Here is a 22,228-nt window from a genome sequence, read left to right as displayed (position 1 = left end):
TTAAATACAATTTCACGCAAGTTTTTTTTTTGTGTGTGTTTTTTGCAACGTTGTTCCAAGTGAATAATTATTAAAGCTGAAGTAGAATCAATAAAAAGAGATCAAAAATGTTTTTCATAGCTGGATTTAGTGGGAATATAAAATGCGAAATCGTAATTTTTAAGAGAAATTTTAAAATGGGAAAGATTAACGATTCAATTTTCATCATTTCAACGCATTTTCAGAACATTTGTTTTAATTCCTTACATATCTTTACAGTGTTTGTCTACTTGGGGGGTAGGTTTTGTCCGTCTCTGAGTGGGGGCACCGTTGAGATTATGGCTCTGCTTGGTGGTGGTGGGGTGAGCCTACCACTGGGTAGAGCCGCCAATGCTGAGAAGTTCTTCTCGGTGACGGGGTGAGCCTGTCAATGAGTGGAACAACTCTGAGATGGGCGATCTTTCGAGATCGTCTTATTTTTTAGAGCCCGCTTCACCTATACAAAGGTCGAAATCGGTCTGGATAGTGGACCCTTCCCATAATGCATGGCGTTATACATGTCCGTAAGGATATGTGCTTTGCATTATGGGATACTAAGGCAAGTGACGTGAAGTCATATCACCTTTACTACGAGTTGCCCCAGTCCTGAAAATAGTTCAGGCGCAAACTTGTTTGCTTACACTTGGTTAAAGAACCAAGTATAATCTATCCAGAGAATTCATCGAAAAAACAGTTCACTGAAAATTTTAAATTTTCGAAAATGTTATGAAATGATTGATCCATTTGGATCAAAACCTGAACCGTGAATAAAGAGATTACAATGCAACTTTCATAGGGAAAAATAATAGAAGAATATGGTTTCATGTTTGTTCATGGGACTGATTTGCCTGTTTCCGGGAAGAAAAGCCCAACCATCTCCGTATTATGCCTGATAACTTACCTTTAGCTGAACCGGACGGATAAAAATTATGCGAGTCGTAAAAGGCATTCGAACTACCCAGGTCTTTCTAACTAAACGGCTTCGTTTTTACCGACTGAACTACGCGGGCTTCATTGTTATTATTGTTGCTAGTAGTAATATGCGACTTCAACATCAATTATTATGGGATGAGTTTTACTCAGATTCGCTATTTGAAACTTTTACAAGAAAATGTCGAATTGTTCATGTTTTCAATTCAGCTATATTCGGGGCGACAGAGAAATAATGTATCTAAATTATGTACTGTATTACAAAAACTCTGACTTAGCGCAATTAGTAGAAGTTGCCAGTACAAGAAGCTGTCTGCATGGTTCAGTTTTTGTTCCAAATGAATGACTTTTATCATAATATTATCGAAAATTTAAAATTTTCGACGAATTGTCGTTCAATGAATTTTCATGTAATCTAATTTCTCGGTATCTTTAATTTATGATAATTTTAATAATTCGATAAATGAAAAGCTTACCGTAATCTCCTTGGATTCATAGTCCGATCCACCAGCAAGGGTGATACCAACACTGCTTTTGGGCGTTTCCCTGTGTAGCACCACAGCAGTGATTTGCTGGGACGAAGGCGAATCTTCGGGCGATGGCGATTTCGATTCTTCCGGAAGATGGTGCACCTCTTGAGAAGATGCCAGACTGCAAGTGGACGCCAAAGAACTAACGGATCCGAATTTCTCTCGAGTTGAAGGACTAAGAGATCCCGCCGATTCATAATGTGAGGTAGTACTGCTCGTGCCCGATTCACTGGCCGTGGAGTCTACAGAAGACATGCGATTGTGATTCGGAAGGGTCGACGACTTCCGCGCAATCTCTTTTCGACTGTTGACTCCCGTGATCCGAGTATCACAGTAGGGTTTGGCAGGCGGGGGTTTCGCTTCGTTCACAAGCTCTCGACACTGATTTTCGAAGGCCTTCCTTATATCACTGACGCTAAGAGATGTCATGGACTGAGATTTGGCACGTAGGTCAAAGGGTGGCCGATCAAAAGAGTTCAAGGAGTCCTTTCGAAGAGGCAATTTATCATGAGTGAATGGACAACTGTTGTTGGTCTCCTGCGGATACTGATGAGACCAAAATTCCGATTTCACAGAAGTCTTGGACTCGATCATTGATATTGGTCTTTGCTTAAGCGATTTCGTTTCCGTTATGGACTTCGGAGGTGTTGAATAACAAGGGGCTGGAGTTTTCTTCTTGTCTACCGGGGGTTCCTGCTGACGAGGCATTAGAGATGGGGGAAGTCGTACATTGCCTTCCTGAGGAGGAACCTTGGACGTTTCTTTTTTGCTTGGTGCTGCCGATGTAGGTGGAGGTGGTGGGGAAATTGGAGGAGGAGATCTTAGTTCTCCATTTTCCTCAGCTCTCTGCTGCCACTTTTCAGCTAACGCCCTAAAATTACGAACGCTATCGGTAGTGTCGATACAATTTCTTAGCACTGTTCTCTGCTTGCTAAGATGGCGGGGCTTTAAGTCACATTCTAATGGTCTTTCAAAGGAATCGTTCGTAGCATCAGATAAGGAGTCGTCAGCCATGTGTCTGGAGTCTTCTGTCTGTAGACTAACGGTGGAGCGAGTGTCATCATCGCTCTCTTCCCGATCGGACATGGATCTCCTTGTTTCCAGCCACGATGGCCTTTGGGAACCATATGGTGGGTATATTGGCGGGTTCATACGTTTTTCCTTTGTACAATTATTCATGTCGTCGTTGAAGAAGCCTTTGTCAGGCTGATGGGATTCTTTGGAAAATCCATTCACCATAGATTTTGAGAGATAGTCCCTCTTTGAAGAGTGGTCAGTAGAATTTAGATACAAAAGAGAATTAGTTTTTCGAAGATTTCCCTTTAAGTCCGTTTTAGCTAAGTTAAAGATATTTTCCGAGGTGGATTTCTCTAATTGTTTGGGACTTTTATGATTACTCAAGTCTACAAGTCCTGATTTAATACTGGGTCCCACTGTAGTGACACCCGATCCCGCATCAGTCAGCTGATCTTTTCTCAACCAGCTACTTAACCGATCCAACGTTTTCTTTTGGCATTCAGCTCTAACTCCGTCATCCGAAATCTTACTAGCAGAATATGAAGTCGCAGTTAAATCCTCCAATGATTTGCGTTCTGGTGCAGATAGTTTACTGGACATTGTGAGTGGACTCTTGGCTAACTGTGCAGCAATAGACGGAGGGGTTGAGGGATATGAGGAAAGGCTTATTAGTGGTCTTGTGTTGAAATGCACGTCCGTTTTATGTTTAGGACTCGAAGCTGATGTTAAAAGAGAAGTTCCTGCTGGAGATTGCTTCCCAAGAAAACACAAATTCGTATTCTGGAAACAGGAGCTAAACGTAGGAGAAGCCATCGATGGAGAAATTAATGGAGAGTCACTAACCATTGTGGAATCGGCTGGTCTAGGAAGTTCCAACGTTCGTCGTTTGAAAGCAGGAGAATATTTTGGCAAGTTACTCCTTCCACTCTTCCATGGAGGATCCAAGAGAAAAGAAGAGAGCTTTTTATTTGAATCTGTTTCCATTGATCTCCTTAAATCTGTGGGATTCTTGGATACTAGACGATCATCCGATTGATGTACATATTCTGCATTCTTCAGGTTCTTTTTGTTAGTGAGGACCGAATCCGAACTTACGATGGTCGGAAGCATTTTACTTACAGTTGGTACTTGCGCTGGCCGATCAGGAATGATTAAACCTTTCAGTTTGGGTACATTTTGCTTTCTATTATTCTTATGGGAATAAAGAGTTCCAATTGTGGTTCTTTTCAATGCCTCTTCGAGCGTACGGTAACTGTTGATACCAAGCCGACTATAGCGATAATTATTGAGTTGAGTTTCTGGATAGCTGGGCACAGAATATCTTCCTCTTTTGAATAAAAGATCTTTCCCATCAGCAAAGACATTTGATTGCTGATTTGTTCCTAATGTTCTACTTAACTGGGATGTAGTTGTCGACTGCATTCTGTCATATCCTTCTATAAGCTTTTCAGTGGAATCGGTAAGATTCGTTATGGTCTCGTTGCTTGTCCAATAATTCTGTTCCATCTGTGGGGATGAGAGTTCAATGTCTGTGGAATCATCGTCATCTTCGTTGTCAAAGCTTTCACTATCATTAAGGGCTCCGGTAGAAAATGCGTGTTTCATAGTAGGTTCTAAATCACTCTCTCTAGATGCCATCCTTTCACTTTTTACTGACAGAGGAGGAGAATAACCTGAAGAAAACAATGCAATTCTCTCCTTCATGGTAAAAGTCCTCTCTTCGCATCTGCCATCGGGAATTAAATCCACACATTTTGTGTATTCGTCTTCTTTCGCTTTCTCTTCTTGGGATTCAATGATAGTTTCAACCTCCTTCTTTGGAACAGGCTGGGTTAAATTGCCAATATACAATGATGATTGCATCGATATCATGTTTGAGTCGTCCTCAGGTTCTTTCCATTCTTCCACGAGTGGAGCTTTTACAACACATTCCGATTCGTCCTGTACATTTGACTGTTGTTCAGGCTTCACATATTCAACTATCAAATCACTATCTAGATCTTTCATGGGACATTCTTTATCTTCTTGGTCATAAGCCTTATTAGAATTGATCTCGATGCATACCTCCGATCGTATGTTTTTACTTGGAAGTGTATCTTCTTTAGAACAAAGATCTTTCGGTTTGTCATCAGATGGTTTGTTTAAATTGATGCAATCCATGTATGCAGTATAGATTTCCCCATTAGAATTCTCAGTCTTCGGTGGATGCGAATTAATACTTGAAATTGAAATGCTGGAAGAAGAAATGCTATCTTCCAGAAAGATACCTGAATCTTCTAATTCTACTGGTTTTATATTGGTTGAAAAATCGAATACTGCTACGGAGTTTGGCACTGAACATGGATCGTTGTAGTCCGGTGGAAATTCGTGTCCATCCGGAGGAAGACGAGAAAATGTGGGAGGGGATGGACTGCAATCGATTGTAATATGAGAAGAGGTTTCTACTAATTCCATAGTTTTATGTTCGATAGATGAAAGATCTGCGAAAAATAGATAAGAATTAAATAGATATATAATGATCAAAAAAAAAAAAATTAAATTAAATTAAATTAAAAATACATGGCAGATAGTCAAATAACTTATATCTAAATTTATTTCGTCGATATATATACGGTAAACCAAGCCATGTTAAAATAAGAGTCATAGCATTTAATGCAAGTTTATTATTAGGCCCTTATTTTTAGAATTTTAGATTCATTTATCTAGTGATTTTGAGTTTAGAAAAAACCATTCGACGAAAATGATTCAGATTGTTAATGATTCTTTATGTAATGTCTTAATAATTAAGACAAAGTATACAAAAGTTAATAAATGCATTTAAAAAATAAAGGCTACATCTGTTTCGAATAATAATAATATTAGCGTATGATGATATTACGGCCGTGAGGCCCCTTTTACGGGGAAGTACGGCACCATCTCATTCCCTCCAAATTTTATCCGGGCTCGGGACCGGCATAGCTGAAGAATCAAGCCTATGGCTGGGTCTCAGGTATTCCTGACTGTCATCCGTGTGTTCAAGTGGCCGGTTTGCCTACTTGCGGGAGGCAAACCCCCAGATAAACTGGAGAGGAAAACCTTGCTGTCCACACCCAAGACCGGCTATGACTGAGAAAGATCCTTAAGCTTCTCACGTCGACGGGAATCGAACCCAGGACACTCCTTTCCCAGGCATATGGTTGCGAAGCGCATAGCCACTCGGACATCTGTTTCGATAATGGCAATCAAAAGTCTCAAACATCACTTCTGCGATCCAAATACATTCGCCAACGTTCTAGGTCGTTTCACGACAGAATGGAGTCTTATTTGAGAAATCACGTCTTCATCCCCATCTTCGTTTCGGCATCTGACAAGATATGATCTCTTGTTGAAAATGTTCTTTCGTCTTTGAGAGCAGTCATAGAACCGAAGTTTGGACTGGAAGTTGGGCGGCCCAAGACGGTGAAACTAAGGAAATGAATCTCGTTGCGATACAATCAACTGAGTTCATAAAAAGTTCATGTTGGAATCGAAACCGTATTTGTTCCAGCACAACTTTGGCAACAGATCGCACTCTTGAACCTTTGAAGGCAAGAGTCATCCTATTCCCCATAAGGAATCTTACCTAAAAGCTGAGTGGGATTTTTTTTTTCATTCAGAAAGTAATCACTTTTAAGCCTGCATCTTAAAAAAAAAAAAACACTCGCATTATGGCCATTTTCTGTACAATAATTCAGAGACCTCTGGTGGTCAAACTAAAACTTCACGCCAAAACTAAGAAAAATCTAAGCAGTTTATTCACAAGACTAAAAGATATTTTTTGAAAGCGCTAGAAATAATTTATAATTTTGTAAACTTCGAAATCTTAAAAGACGCTCTGATGCACTAGTATTTAGGCAAAATAAAGTATCCTTTATGCAATCTACAGCTGATTCCATGCCTATTTTCCTGATGTACTGCACTATCTTTAAAACACTTTTCTATTCGTTCACGGTGTTGGGCTTATTTTAAATGATTTTAAGCTGAAGCATGAAATCTGTGCAACTATTTGTAAAAAAAAATTCAAGTGAAATAAAAATAAATGTGAATAAAAACTTCTGACTGCTTTAAAAACATGTTTATCCCATAATTTCACTTGCATTACTTATTATTGGCGATAATCATAATTATACATAATTCATTTGATTTCAGAGTTGTTAAGTGGAGAACTTAGACAATATTACTCTATGCACTAAAAACAACTTCTATTATTTTCAGCATAATTACACGATTAAATCAACGTTGTTTGTATATAACTCTTGTCATGCAACTTTGATTCTGTACGTATAGTTTACCGTTATATCGAAACGTGATCATCATAATTAGAGAAGGACATAAAGAAGTACGTCAATCTAGTGGGCGTAACAGCAAAAAAGGAGTCAACATTAAGAGTTGAAATCAGTGCATTCAAGTTCCAAACCAAAATTTCAAGGCTTCTGGGAGATGTACAGAACGTCCTGTTGAGTACAGCGGGGGAGGGAAAAAAGAGGTCGGCTGACACATCGAATTGTAATGGACGTCAACCGAGGTCAGCAAGTCATTAAAATCGCACGGCAATCTAAATATCATTAGACATAACAGCTATTATCCGCGGTGGAAATTGGTGCGCTCCACCCTTGGTTGGCTGGATCAGGAAGAGCCCTCCGACTGGTGAGTGCGTGGGAAAAAGGCAAAATAGCAAAAAAAAAAGGGGTGTAGTTTAAACTGAGTCGAGTGGTAATGACTGGAAATGCAAGCTCAACAGTCATTGATACTCGTCTCAAGGATTAATGAGTTCCGATGGAGCAAATCATGCTCTTCCCCCAAATGAGTGGTCGCACCTTCTTAATGCAGGCACAAAAATCATTTGCGTCTGGTCGCTTCGCAACAGCCTAATCAATTTACCGCTATCATTTCGCCCAGATCACAAGGCAACGCTAATTAATAATGATAATCAGTATGGCCATTAATCTAAATGAATTATCATATTTCAATCATTTCCAGTTAGAAATTTTCATCTCCAACATGCTTATCAGAAACGTACTATTCCAATGGCTGCGTAGGCCCAATATGTCTATTTTATTCATTATTTCAACATTAATTCATTCGTCAACAGTGTCATTAAATGAACTAAATTTCTCACTCAAACTTACCTGAAGTGTCCAATTTGTCTTTATCCAGTTGCCCACAGTTCTGTTCTACTAAGTCCTTAGATATATTGGATATGCTTAAATCACCAATTGTCTCTTCTTTCATGCTCTGATGAGCAATCTCTTGTGATGGTTTGTAAAAGAATTCTTCGTTTTTAATGGAAATAGCATTTTGTTGAATAGTGTACGATTCTTTGCCTTTTTCAAATGGTTGTTCTTGGACTACATTGCCCGGATGTATACCTGTAAAATAAGAAAGAAGAAACCTTCTAAATTTTATCTCACATGGGGGTGGGGGGGGGAAATGATATATCAGTTTCATATGTAATAAATTTAAGTGTTGAAAATTTCTTAATAATATTTCATTAAATATTTAAAAATAAAGCAAAAATGTAATTTTATAAATAGTAATATTTTAATTACATTAATATACTATATAATAATTTAAATATTTTTCTACAAAAAATAAAATATTTATGAAATATAGGATACACAGAGAATAAAATCTGGTACCAAAAACTGTGGATGTCAAAATATGCATCCATGAACTATAGTTAACAATTGGGTACTACGAGTATGACGACGAATTATCATTCTTTGCTTTAGATTTAGGTTCTGCACCTATTCTCTAGTTAATTATGGCATTCTTTTATAGCTTAGCTTGAATCTAATACTCAAACAATAGAGAAACGAAAACGAACATCTTTTCTATTGTATCATGTAATGGAATTAACATGTTCGCCTTACTTGTAAACTAGTTTTCACAGCAATCAAAATCACGAAAAACGAGGTCGACTGAGATAAAAACTATTATGTATAGTTTTTCGTGTCTATTTTATAATTGAAGACCTACGCCAAAGTATTCTTAATTAATTCTAGGGAATTATTATTATAACCCTATTTCTTAGGTCAACTTTAATAAATAGAAATTCACCAATATTCCACTCATGATCAAAATTGATTTTTTTTTCCAACTTTTCCACACTGTTCTTATTACGATAAACCCACCCTCTCGTAGTAGACACGCTACAAAATAAGGGGGGGGGGGGAGAGGGTTCAACAACCTCTTTAAGATCATGTTTCTCAGTAAGGAATGCCATCATTCATGGATCAAGATTCTTCTCGCCTGCAGACTTAGGAATTAAATGAAGGGCGTCTCATGATAAAGCACTTTGTGGGTGGTGTTAAGCAGCTAGGGAAGCGAGAGGGGAGTTAGGGGGGGGGGGGAAATAAGCTAAAGAGAGAACGCTGCTACTTTTATAAATGCCAAATGGATGCAATCTTTTTGCTCTCCTTTGACAGCACTATTAGTACTTAAACAATAATGGAACACGTCATTTCCGGTAAAGGATTCTCTATCAGGTTTCCTTAAAGTGCAATTTCCGCTGTGTGCGCAGTTCTTCGCTTTCATTGCGAAAGGTCTTCTGAATTGATGGGGGGGGGGAGGATTTCGAAGTGCGTGCCCATCGATTAATTTTTCAAAATCGACTCGGTGAACGAAAAAAAAAGAAAAAAAAAAGTCGAAGTTACTTAAATTGCTGTTTTGTTTTCTTAAGTCGGTAAACATCACCTGCGAAAAAGAGTCGTTGACATTGATGATCTCTTCAGATAAAGAGTGGAACCTATTGTCGAACTGCGTACGTGGAGAATGACACCACTGGGTCTCTTAATGCTGAGCTACGAGACCCAACTGATTGGGGTTGCACGAACGTTAAAGATCGATATTTTAAGATGGCTTCAATGGTACCCCGTAGAATGCATCAGAAAGTCTTTAAAAAAAGCACAACAATCATTAATGAAATGAATCTTTGTGCATGTTCAAAGAACCACAAATAAAGACCTAATAACGCCTACAGAAGCATCTTTCCTAGCCTTATGTTAATGAGTCTTTACCCGTATTTACGTCTTGAGCAATTTTTTTGGTCTGTTGTTCATGATTATTACGTCATCCATATTTTTCGTGTTCTGCGCAGTCTTGCTTGGTCTTTTCATCATGGTGGCTTATTTAGTGAAAAGAATCAGTTTCCAGTTACCTTCATATTTTTCATTTAGTTTCTTCATATCTTTTTTATACAAAAAAAATGGATATCTAATTAATTATCTTAAAAATATTTAAATTCTTATAAAATTGTTTTTTTTTAAACATTAAATAAATAATATCTAAACACCTTTCCAAACATACAATATTTTTTAACCAAATTTTCTCCTCCGAATAACTTTTTTTACATTTATCATTGAAACTTCAAAGCTTCACTTCTTTACTTTTCACAAAATTAATATAATATATTTATATCTCATAATTCTCATATTAATATATTTATTTCTCATTATTATATTAATATTTATTTCTCATAATAATATTATTATTATTTAATATTAATAAAAACAATAAGAAAAAACAACTAAACACTGTTTCCAAACATACGATATTCTTCAATTAAATATTTTACCCCCATTTATCATTAAAACCTTAACGTCTTCATTCGCTTCTTTTTACTGTCTCATTCTTTCCAATTTTCTTCAATGTTCTTCTTTAGGGATCGATGTTCTAAAGAATAAAATACATTCTTTTCCTGTCTTCTAACAAATTTCAGTTCCTTTTCATCTCTTTCGTACAGTTAACATTAGCAGTCTACAATTTTTATACAATCTTCCGATACCAAAAAGATTTTCCCACTTTTCAACACTTTTTTTCAAAGCTTATTTTTTTTTTTTTATCTTGGGACGAAATTTCTTGTTCATTATTTCAAGTCTGCCCGAAAGAGAAAATCAGACATTTAAATTTGTACCATCAGAATTGACCGATGGATAGAAAAATATCATTTTTTTAAAAAAAAAAAAACTTTTCTTTTTACGTATATGTCTGTTAGCCTAATTAATGAACCAATTAGTATGTTAATTAGAAGAATTACAAAGATCTTCTAAAGCAGCTCGGTGTAAGTCAATAGCTGTCCCTTTCAGCATGTGGAAACGCTAACGAAATATTTTTCTAGCTTGTGTTTATGCTGTCCGTAATAGACACTAATTTCTCTACCATCCCATGCCGTAATTTTCCACTGAATATGCATTCATTTGCATAGTAATTAGATGTCACGAGATTTTTGTGTGGGGAGAAGAAGAAGGGGATGACAATTTTTCTATCGATCCCTAGTGCTTATTAAAAAGATAAAGAAAGCCAGTCATACCCCGAAAAAGAAGAAACGCCAAGTTATAAATGTGTACGGAGCATATCAATATAATACATATTTCAATCTTCGGTAAATATGATTAAAACAGAGTTAATGCTACATACAATCAGCAGCATTTTAATTTACTCTTCATAAGAAAATATTTTTCATGTGTAGTTCTTTCATGCATTTTACTGTAAAGCCATGCATCACACACTAAGGATCGCCCACTTGTTTAGAACGACGTCCTAATTGTAAACCTGATCACAGAGGGGATTAGCATACGAATGCAAAGAAAATGTTGATTCTTTCAGATGCTTATCAACAGGTAGGTGGATTGACATTGCTGCAACAAAAGATTCGTAAATTCCAAATAGCAACAAGCAAGATGTTATTGTTCTGTAGAACAAAGAATAAAAAGTCCATTGGTTATGTGAAAGAACAGCTGTTTACGAGGCTGCCCGTAATATTAATTTTGTCTGTTTAGTATGCTATTATTCTGTCCAAAAAGAATCCGGAACTACAGTTAACTTATTATAGTCAACCTGATAAATTTTTGATTATGTATAGCGTCAATTTTCGATAGAAAAATCTTTGAAATGGTGGATGATATTCCCATTAAATTTTGACATCAAAATATTTGCAATGACTTTTAGATATTTAATTAAAACAATTAAATGTCAGTATTCCTACATACACTGAAGTCTAGTACAACCATATTTATTAATTGTATATTAGCTAAAGCTAGAACAAAGTTACAAGCCAGTTATGCCTATTTTGTTTTTTTATAATTCCAGATTACCTTGTAGCTTGAAAGTTATTTACAGTCTAAAGTAAATAACAATATAAAATTAATAGCAATAAAACGTCTAAAAGGCTGAAGGTATTAAGTTGATTTTTTAAAAAAATTTAAAATTGTCCAGCCACATTTCACAATTATCAACATGGAAAAAAAAAAAAATTGGCTCGATGAGTGAAGCAAAAATGCTTTTCATATTCCCCTTTATCTGTAGAAGAAAATGTATGGATGGGATATTATTGAGCTGTAAGCTATGGTCTTGACGGGACAACAGCAATAGCCGAGCTTTAGGTAAAACTTCATTGGCTACAGCATTGCCATCCATTACCCTTTGGAATTCTCTCCAGACCCTATCAATATATATTTTTTGGCTAGATGGGTGAAGCAAAAATGTTTTTCATATTTCCCGTTATCTGTAAAGAAAATATATGCATAGGGTAATATAGAAGTATAAGCTCTGATCATGGCAGGAGGGTAACAACAATAGCCGAGCCTCAGTTAAAACTTGATTGCCGTCCACTACCCTCCATTGGTACCCATTTTAGTTGCCTCGCACGACATGCAGTGGAGCTATTCTTACCCCGGCCACCACAGTCCTTATAAAGACTGGCTTAAAGGGAAGAAGCAAGAATGCTTTTCATCTTCCCCGTTATCTGTAGAGGACAGTGTAGGGATAAGGTGTTATTGAGCTATTAAAACTCTGATCATGGCAGAAAGGTAACAGCAATAGCCGAGCGTCAGTTAGAACTTCATTGTCTATAGCATTGCCATCCATTACCCTCCAAGGGTATTGATCACCGCATCTCACGGTCAACCTCCGGTCGATTGACCACCTTAGTCCTTAAAAGGACTGGCTTAAAGGGGCGAAGCAAGAATGTTTTCATCTTCCCCGTTATCTGTAGAGGACAGTGTAATGATAAGGTGTTATTGAGCTATTAAAGCTCTGATCATGGCAGGGGGGTAACAGCAATAGCTGAGCCTCAGTTAGAACTTCATCGGCTACAGCATTGCCATCCATTACCCTCCAAGGATATCAGATTGAATGAATCCATACTTGATTGACCACCTTAGTTCTTATAAGGACTTTAAAGGGGCGAAGCAATATTGCTTTTCATATTCCCCGTTATCTGTAGAGGACTGTGTAGGGATAAGGTGTTATTGAGCTATTAAAGCTCTGATCATGGCAGGAGGGTAACAGCAATAGCCGAGCCTCAGAACTTCATTAGCTACAGCATTACCATCCATTACCCTCCAAGGATATTGGATTGAATGAATCCTGATTGACCACCAGTAACCATAGAAATGGTTACTCATGTTATACAAGAGCATTTTTGATTTGATAGTAAAATAAACAAATTACAATATAATTTTATTTCTAATTCAGTTTTCATTTTGTAATAATTATCACAATTATACAAGATAAAAAATTATAAATAAAAATTAAATTTTGAATAGTCTGCTAATAATATAATTAACGATATGTTTTAGTTACTATCCATAGTGTGAATATTAATTATTATATATAAAGTGCCTCCATAGTCAAAAAGACTCATCGCGGGAGACTCAACATTGACATACTAACCGTTATTCACACAATACCTGTCATACTTCTTCTTAAATTCATTCACAGACGAAGTATTCACCACCACCTCTGGCAACTCATTCCACCCATTCACAACCCTCCAAGCAAAAAATGTAGTCCTAACACCCTTGTTAACCATACTCTTAGACAATCTCCAGGGATGACCTCTCGTTTAAAAAAAGTTATCAGTATCAATCCTATAAAACCCTTTTAATAATTTATATGCCTCTATCATATCTCCTCTCATACGTCCATCAACTAGTTTTTGAAGCCCACAGACCTTCAATCTATCCTCGTAGGGGACATCCCACAGGCCTGCAACATTTTTCGTAACCCACCTCTGAATCTTCTCCACCATTTCCACATCACCAAGAAATCCAGGTGACCAGATCTGTGCACAATAGTCCAAATGAGGTCTTATTAATGCCTTATAAAGTGGGACAATCACTTCCTTATCCCTGCTTGTCAGTGTTCTTCAATAACCATATAATCTGATGCGAAGTTTTGGCAACCTTTGCAATATGCCCTCGAAACTTAAGTTCTCTGTCCACAATAACTCCCAAGTTCTTAACCTCATCAACCTCCTGCAGTTTAGTTCCATCAATATAGTAAGCAGCATGTGATCTCATCCTTCCGAAGTGCATCACCTTACACTTGGCCACATTAAACTGGCAGCCATTTAGTTTAGCCCAAACCACCAGCCTATTTAAGTCATCCTGTAAGATATCCTCATCATCTGAATTAACTATCGCTCTTCCCAGTTTTGCATCATCAGAAAACAAGTGGATATTCCCTTTCAAAGTATTCCCAATGTCATATTATGACATTTTTCTTGACCACTAGTATTAATAAATTAAAGACTTAATTCTGTATGTTAGTCAAGTAAATAATAGTTTCATGATATTCCCAATATCATTGGATGCACAAATTAAATAACAGAGGACCAAGCACTGAACTCTGAGGCACACCACTAGTCACCTGCCTTCTACTGGACTCCGCTCCACCATAAACCACTCTTTGATATCTATCCATTAGCCACCCTCTAATCCAAATCACTAGCCTCGAATCCACACTCATTTGCTCTAATTTATGACAGAGTTCCATGCGGAATCTTGTCAAATGCCTTTGCAAAGTCCAGCGGGATCACTGAAAAAGGATTTCCTTTATCCAACTCCATTGTTACTTCATTACAGGAAGTGAGCAAATTGCTAAGACAAGATCTACCCTTCACAAAACCATGCTTCCCCTTATGAAGTGTCATACTGCTGTCCACCCAGTCCTGAATTCTAATTTTTATCAATTTATTCAGAACCTTAAAAACCACTCCGGATATACTGATTGGTCTATAATTTGCTACCTCAGTCCTGGATACCCCCTTTATATAGTGAAATAATTTCCCCTTTCTTTCCACTCAATTGGGACTTTACCAGAACTGAGGCTTAAATTAAACAGCCAAGTGCAAATTCTCTTGCGCATTCCCTTAAAACATGGGCTGATATGCCATCTAACCCAATGGCAGTGTTAGCATTAAGGTTCTGTAATATACAAAGCACCTCAAATTCTTCTATCACTAGACTCATCAGTCAATGACACATTCGGTACTAAGTATTACAATCCAGATGGTACACTGTTGTAAAATGATCACTAAGCAACTCAACTATTTGATTAGCTTCTGTAATTTCCTTACCATCAACATTTTTAAGTCATCTTTCCAAAGTTATTCCTCCTTTTACTTGCCACATAGCGAAAGAACTCCTTAGGATTTTTTTTGGACTCATCAGCTGGCTTCCTCTCATAATTAACTTTGGACTTCCTTACTATGCAATTTACCTTTCTTGCCTGTATCTTGTACTGCTCATCACCTTTTTCTTTATACTTATAACCACAACTTTCTCTTTATCTGTAACTCTCGCTAAATAATATTACTCATCCATCTTACTCCTACCTGATTCCGGAAATACAGTCAGATACAGCTTTCATCAAATACTCCTTGATAATCTCCCATGCACCATCAACATCTCTCCCCTTAAAATTCTCATGCCATAGCACTTTTGAAAGCTATCCCCATATTCTACCCCTCTTTTCCTACACATCCTAGCTAACATTTCATTCAACATCAATGCCCTCCTCATTTCTGGACTATCATATCTGTGCAGCACACTGACAATCCTAACACTCTTAAATCTAGCAATCTCCCTTAAGTATATATAAACTCATATTGGAAATAAACATTCATTATCTGAAGTATTTATAAATATTAACATTGTAAGATAATTTATTAGAAAATTTTCTGGAAAAAAGATCAAGTTTTATATACAATAAGAAACACGGTATAATTAAAATGCGCTTTTAAAATTAAAAAATAACTTCTATTTTCTAGTTTTATTTTTAATTTAAAAGATTAACTTACACCTGTAAGTTTTATATATGAGGTGAAAATGTTAATGTCAGAGTGGAATTGTATTGTTTTGTTATCAAGGAAAGTGTTGAATCGCTTGTATTTAATTTGCTTGTATCCTTTTGAATCTGATACAAAGACTTAAGCGAAGCAAGTTTGAGCTCTATTTGAAAATCACTAAAGGTGGCAAACATTTAATTACTTTCTCTCTCCGCGTGTGTATTCGTTTGCAGTTTCCCTTTTCTTTATAGAACTAACGGTCTTCGACGGTTTTCTATCAATAAAACGTGAACTATTTTTAATTATTTTTCGCTTGCTCGGAAAATAAAAGCAAAATCGTCTGTTCTCTCGCTGTATTCTTTTTCTTTGACTATTATCTTAAGAAAATACGAAGAACATCGATCGGTTTTAATAAATTCGTTCGCGTTTCATTTATCGCTTATCAATTTCCTTTACTACTTCATTCACTAGTTTAGATTTGAACCGAAAGAGGGCACCGCTCCACTGCTTTCACGTCACGCAATACGAATTAAATTAAAAGCAGCATGATTCCGACCAAGGTAGTCAAACTTTTCAAAAATATTAAATAAAGCTATAATTTAAACATAAAATTTAATATTTAAGGAGGTACAAGTATTATAATTAGAATAATATAAAAAAAGATTACTCTAGAAATAAATTTCCATAATACACCAATTAAAAAATAGTATATATTATTCATACAATTTCTCATATAAAAATTGTTTAACAGCAGGAACGTGGAATCCGGACCGTGAGATGCGGTGATTGATTCATTCAATCCAATACCCTTGGAGGGTAATGGATAGCAATGCTGTAGCCAATGAAGTTCTAACTGAGGCTCGGCAATTGCTTGTTACCCTCCTGCCATGATCAGAGCTTTAATTGCTCAGTACCACCTTATCCCTACACTGTCCTCTACAGATAACGGGGAATATGAAAAGCATTCTTGCTTCGCCCCTTTAAGCCAGTCCTTATAAGGACTGTTTAACAGCAGAGTTGGTTGGGATGGAGGAAATTATTTTTTTTTTTTTTAGCAGCAGAATGCTGTAGCTTAATACAAAAAAGTCACTTTTTACAAAACGCATAACATAATAGACTAGAATTAGAGGGACAATTAATTTTTATGAAATCTTAAGCTATATTAATTGTATAGATTTTCATAGGAAATATTCGCTATGGCTAAATAGAGGAAAATAATTACACATTAAAATTAAGTTAAAATATGTTATCAGTATATATAATTTCTTAGATGGCGCCACTAGTCACAACAGGTCATTCCCAACCAGCATCAGCCCTTTGAATGAAGATCACTCAGAGCGATAACAAACAGATGGTAGATTCCTAGTAATCTCATAACTTGTAGTGAATAACGATCTGCACACAGCAGTGTTCCTTTATCAGAAATCTTGAAGTATATCACGTTCACCCTATACTCATCTTGACTTCAACATTCGAAAAAAAGCAGCTCTCTCTCCATTGGAGTATATTCTTCGTCTAGCGTCCAGTGACCTTTGTACCCATCTGACAGCATATTTGTTCCAAACTGAAATGGTCCTGCATTCTAGTCGAGAAAAAAGAAAAAACTCTAAACCACACATTTTGTAGCCTTCAGTAAACTCATTAAGTGATGGGTACAGATCATTTACACTCCACTGCTATCTCTGTAGATATTCAACTTTTGACCAGCGGGACTTTAAACGCGTATCTTTGCAAAGGTCAAAAGGTGGTTAGGTCAACACTCTTTAAGTACTAGAGATCTGGAGGAGGAGATATCTAAAATATGTTTCAGCGCTATCAGCTCTTAGATACAATTTCTCAGTGAAATTTTCTGAGACGCAAGGACGATGTCCTTCTGATGAACTGGAGAGGGAAGTTAAAAGCCAAGCCACACTAAAGGTTGTCTTCAATCCACGTAGCTGATTTTCAAGCACTTTCTTGTATCTGTTTGCAACGAATCTCACATCATAGAAAGAAAAATATATCGAAGAATAACATTTCGCTTTACTGATTTGTAATGGGGGATTAACTTGGGGGGTACTGGATATTCTCTACTTTCGAAGCAGCCTGACTCACACCCACAAGCGGAAGTAATGAAAAGACTACCTGTTTTCATTTAAAATCAAACCGTAGATAGAAAAAAAAAGCACATTTGTTGTGGTTGTACCAGCTATGTAAATATGGTACAAGCTGAAAACGGGTTGGTTTTCGTAACATGCTAGTTTAAAAAAAAAAAAAAAAGTCAAAATTCAGAAAGATCTGATCTATCTAGGTCGATTGCTTGTAATAAATGCATTATAAACTTGTATATTTGGTTTTAAATTCGAGTGTTTCCTAAATCTAAACAGATTTCCGCATTTGTAGATTATCTGTTTTGGCTGTAAGCATAAAGCATGTAAGAAGGGCAACACATTCGCGTGAATTCGGGTTTGGGGAGAACGACAAAAGCTCTCAGGCAATAGCCCTCCAGCTGTACGATCAGGTATTATTCCTCCTGGTTATTAAAGCATAGGTGGAGAACGAAAGATATTTCAAGCGGGCGATTTCAACTTTAACAGCAAAATCCCTTAAAAATAAAAAATAATAAAAAGTTATCTTAATGGAATGACTTTTTTAATATCGGAGTATCTTAGGATATTCATTTTTGTCACAGATGCGAGAGTGAAGTCCCACAATGATAGGAGAATAGATGACATACCTCATTTCGATCTTCCAGCTCCTCACTCATTTAAATAACTCACCAATGGGCGAGTAATGCAGTTTCTCCGCCTTTAGTGAGTGGATTTGTCATTAAAAATCATTATCATAACTGAATCTAAAGTCGTTTGACTGTCAAGCATAATTTTAAAAGATTTATATATGAAGAAAAACTATAACTCTGGTCCCAAAAACCAGGGCAATCGCGCTGTTGATTGACATAGCCTTATAAGGACTGGCTTAAAGGGACGAAGCAAGAATGCTTTTCATCTTCCCCGTTATCTGTAGAGGACAGTGTAGGGATAAGGTGTTATTGAGCTATTAAAGCTCTGATCATGGCAAGAGGGTAACAGCAATAGCCGAGCCTCAGTTAAAACTTCATTGGCTACAGCATTGCCATCCATTACCCTTCCAGGGTTTCATCCTTCTGACAAGTTCATCTCCATCGATTGACATAGCCTTATAAAGACTGGCTTAAAGGGGCGAAGCAAGAACGCTTTTCAGGATAAGGTGTTATTGAGCTATTAAAGCTCTGATCATGGCAAGAGGGTAACAGCAATAGCCAAGCCTCAGAACTTCATTCATTATACATTAGCCTCCCTAGGTACAAATTTTAGTCGCCTTGTACGACATGCATTAGCTACATTGGTGTGCTTTTTTTTTTTTTTTTTTTTTTTTTTTTAAGTAAAGCCGACTCTAAAAATTAGGACCATCCTTAGTGGCCGAAAAATCCAACTCAACGTTGGCTCCACTCGGTGATGGGGCACCCCCACCACCGAGCAGAACCGCTCATATTCCAGGGAAAAGCATCCACCGACAAAGCCCCTCAGCGGGCCGTGCCGGAGGACACCCTCCTCAGAGACTCAAAATATATGCACTCCCAGGCAAACCTCCCGAAATCTAAGCCCTCCCTCACCGGGAGCGATATTCCGGAAGAAACCTGAGAGAGCAAAACTCTCGAAACTCTGCGTCCATTTAGTCGCCTCTTACGACACGCATGGATTTGCGGTGGAGATTATTAAGTAAGGCCACCCTCTAAAAATTAGGACGACCCCTAGACTATTGCATAGTGGCCGAAAGACCGTCCAACTCAGCGTTGGTTCTACTCAGTGACGGGCTCACTGAGCACAACCGCTCATATTCTAGGGAAAAGCATTCATCGACAAAGCCCCTCACCGGGCAGTGCCGGAGAACACCCTCCCCGGAGACTCAAATTGCTCCCTCAAGGCAAAAACCTTAAGAGAGCGAAAGTATGCGTCCATTTAGTCGCCTCTTACATCACGCATGGATTTGCGGTGAAGCTATTCTTATCCCAGCAACCACACGAGGAAGATTGACATAGCAGTGTACCAATTCAAAATAAAAATAAAATTCATCCACAAAAGAATTGTGTTAATTAGTTATTTATTGAAAATATTAGATTACGCATTTTTGGAAATAAAAAGGCGATTGATTTATACGTATCCTAAAGTTTTATATTAATTTTCTCGTCGATATATCCTTTTTTAACTTCAGACCAAAATACATTTCAGAGCTCATTCTCCAAAGGGAAATTCAAACGTAGAATTTAGATCATGTTGCCAAGATGGTTTATTGGCTGCCTATTCTAGTAATACATTAAGCTGAGTTTATAATGCCAACTTTATTTTACGCTTTGTTTTGATGTACCTTTCTGCACAAACCAGCTTACTGTATTAATAGATAACGAATCAAAAATAGTGTGTAGCTTAGTGCAATTAAGATTTTCGAGAATTATTTAAATGACAGGTTATTTCGCTAATATTGCCTTTGAAATATCTACTGAATGTCCCTAAACTATCCACTATTTAAAAGTATAACTGACAATGTGAAAAACTAAATATATAAAATTAATAAAAATTGAAAAAAAAATCCTTAGCCCACCCACAATCCGAGTGTACTACAGGTTTACAAATAAAACTGTGGGTGGAAGCCATAAAAATTTAAAAAAAAAAAAACCTTTAATGTATACCAAATTTGACCACACATATATGGAAAGAAGTGTCAGTGGCTGGGAGATTATAGGATGTAATCTATTTATAGAAGCAGTATTGCAAGCGAGAGGGCTAAAAAAAGAGACCCCGGTGTGGGGGGGGAAAAATCACAGCTTGGATGGATCAAGGTTTTCACTGCTGGCAGCCACGAGATAAATTTGACAGTAGGAAGATGTATCCTCCTATGGATGTACACTCTTTATCTGTGCTTGCCAAGTGATGGATAACTTGACATATATTCACCTCATCTACCTCGTGGTAACCGCTGTATTCTGTCAACCTCCTGCAATCAGTGAGGGGGGGAGGCAAGCCTAGGTAGGTTGAAGGCACAGATATGAAAGCTGTATTCATAATAATCAAAGATTTAGTGTATTTCCCAATTTCTATTTCAACGCTTGCAAAAACACATTTAAACCCAAAAGACATGACACGACTAAGTTAGGCCTAACTTCATGTTTATACGAATGCAATTTTTTTAAATATTAAACAGTTATTCTCGATCTAGATGCCTGACAATACAATGCTATCCTTCATTGTTTGAAGCAAATGCCCCCCCCCCCCCCTATATGAATGAAGAGAGAGAAAATATTATCTGCTTCGATAATCTAGATAAAGGAACGAATAGCATAATGCTAATAACATACAAGTGCTGTCATGACAAGCCCACCTAACCACGTACTGGGAAAGTTAGCATGAAGAAGAAATAGCTTCCACGTATCTCCAGCATCTGAATGCATTGTCCCAATTATGTGTGTTGTTCCAATTAGGTTTCCTACCGCAATGCTGGAAACCGTGAGGGTCTATTATTTTCCTCCATGGTTCGCTCGCTGCCTGATATTTTTCGGGTGTGTAAAAGTTACTTTGGGGCAGAACTTGCCCTAAAGATCTATATGATTTTATCTCGCGTTGATTTTGAAGTAACTAACATTGTTCTGTTAAGCTGAAAACATCTGCTGTTTGCATGAGTTCAATGAAAGAAAGAAATTCACTTATTAAAAGTACAAAACCGCTTATTTAAAAAAAAAAAAAAAAATTACTGCTCCTTTCTTTAAAAAAGGTTGCCAATTAAGATGGAGGATATTATGAATCCATCCATATTTTATAGCTAAATATATATTGTATTAAAATTATTATTATATTAAAATGATTACAAAATCTTGGAATACGAATCTTTTTTTTTTTTTTTGCTAGATGAGCGAAGCAAGAATGCTTTTCACATTCCCCCTTATCTTTAGAGGCCTAACTTTACCTAACTATACTCATTACCCTCCCTGGGTACCAATTTTAGTTGCCTCACACGATATGCATAGGCTGCAGTGGAGCTATTCTTAACACCGTATCATTACATTGATGTAACCACATGGCAAAGCCTGCACACACTGTATCATCCTTATAAGGACTGGCTTAAGGGGGAGAAACAAGAATACTTTTCATCTTCCCTATTATCTGTAGAGGACAGTGTAGGGATAAGGTGTTATTGAGCTAAGCTCTGATCATGGCAGGAGAGTAACAGCAATAGCCGCGCCTCAGTTAGAACTTCATTGGCTACAGCATTGCCATTCATTACCCTCCAAGGGTATTGGATTGAATGAATCAATCACCGACTGTTTAAGTAAAGGTGAACTCAAAAAAATTCGGACGATCTCTAGGCCACTCCATAGTGGGCGAAAGACCGTCCATATCTCAGCGTTGGTTCCACTCAGTGACGGGCTCCCCCACCACCGAGCAGAACCGCTCAAATTCCGAAGAAAATCATTCACCGACAAAGCCCCTCAGCGGGCCGGGCCGGAGAACACTTTCCCCGGAGACTCAAATTGCTCCCTTAAGGCAAAAACCTTAAGAGAGCGAACTCAAAACTCTCGAATCTCAGCGCCTAAGGGGGTAACAGCAACAGCCGAACCTCAGTTAAACTTCAT

At 37.2% G+C, this 22,228-nt stretch overlaps 1 protein-coding gene across 1 annotated transcript in view; it reads right to left on the bottom strand.

The window, feature by feature from the left end:
- The window catches only part of LOC150107728 (uncharacterized), an 80,332-nt gene that overhangs the window by 5,693 nt on the left and 52,411 nt on the right, over nt 1–22,228 (bottom strand). Inside the window, exons 4-5 of the mRNA XM_090392177.1 lie at nt 7,643–7,882; nt 1,425–4,975 (exon numbers count right to left, since the gene is read on the bottom strand). Coding sequence (XP_090248303.1) covers nt 1,425–4,975; nt 7,643–7,882 — 3,791 coding nt within the window. The remainder of the gene's footprint in view (nt 1–1,424; nt 4,976–7,642; nt 7,883–22,228) is intronic.

The sequence above is a fragment of the Typopeltis vanoorti genome, chromosome 4, assembly GCF_054136105.1.
Source record: "Typopeltis vanoorti isolate ZY-2024b chromosome 4, IOZ_Tvanoo_1.0, whole genome shotgun sequence".
NCBI classification, from domain to species: Eukaryota; Metazoa; Arthropoda; class Arachnida; order Uropygi; family Thelyphonidae; genus Typopeltis; species Typopeltis vanoorti.
The sequence above is the reverse complement of the archived record's forward strand: the minus strand, read 5'-3'. Positions and strand labels throughout refer to the sequence as shown.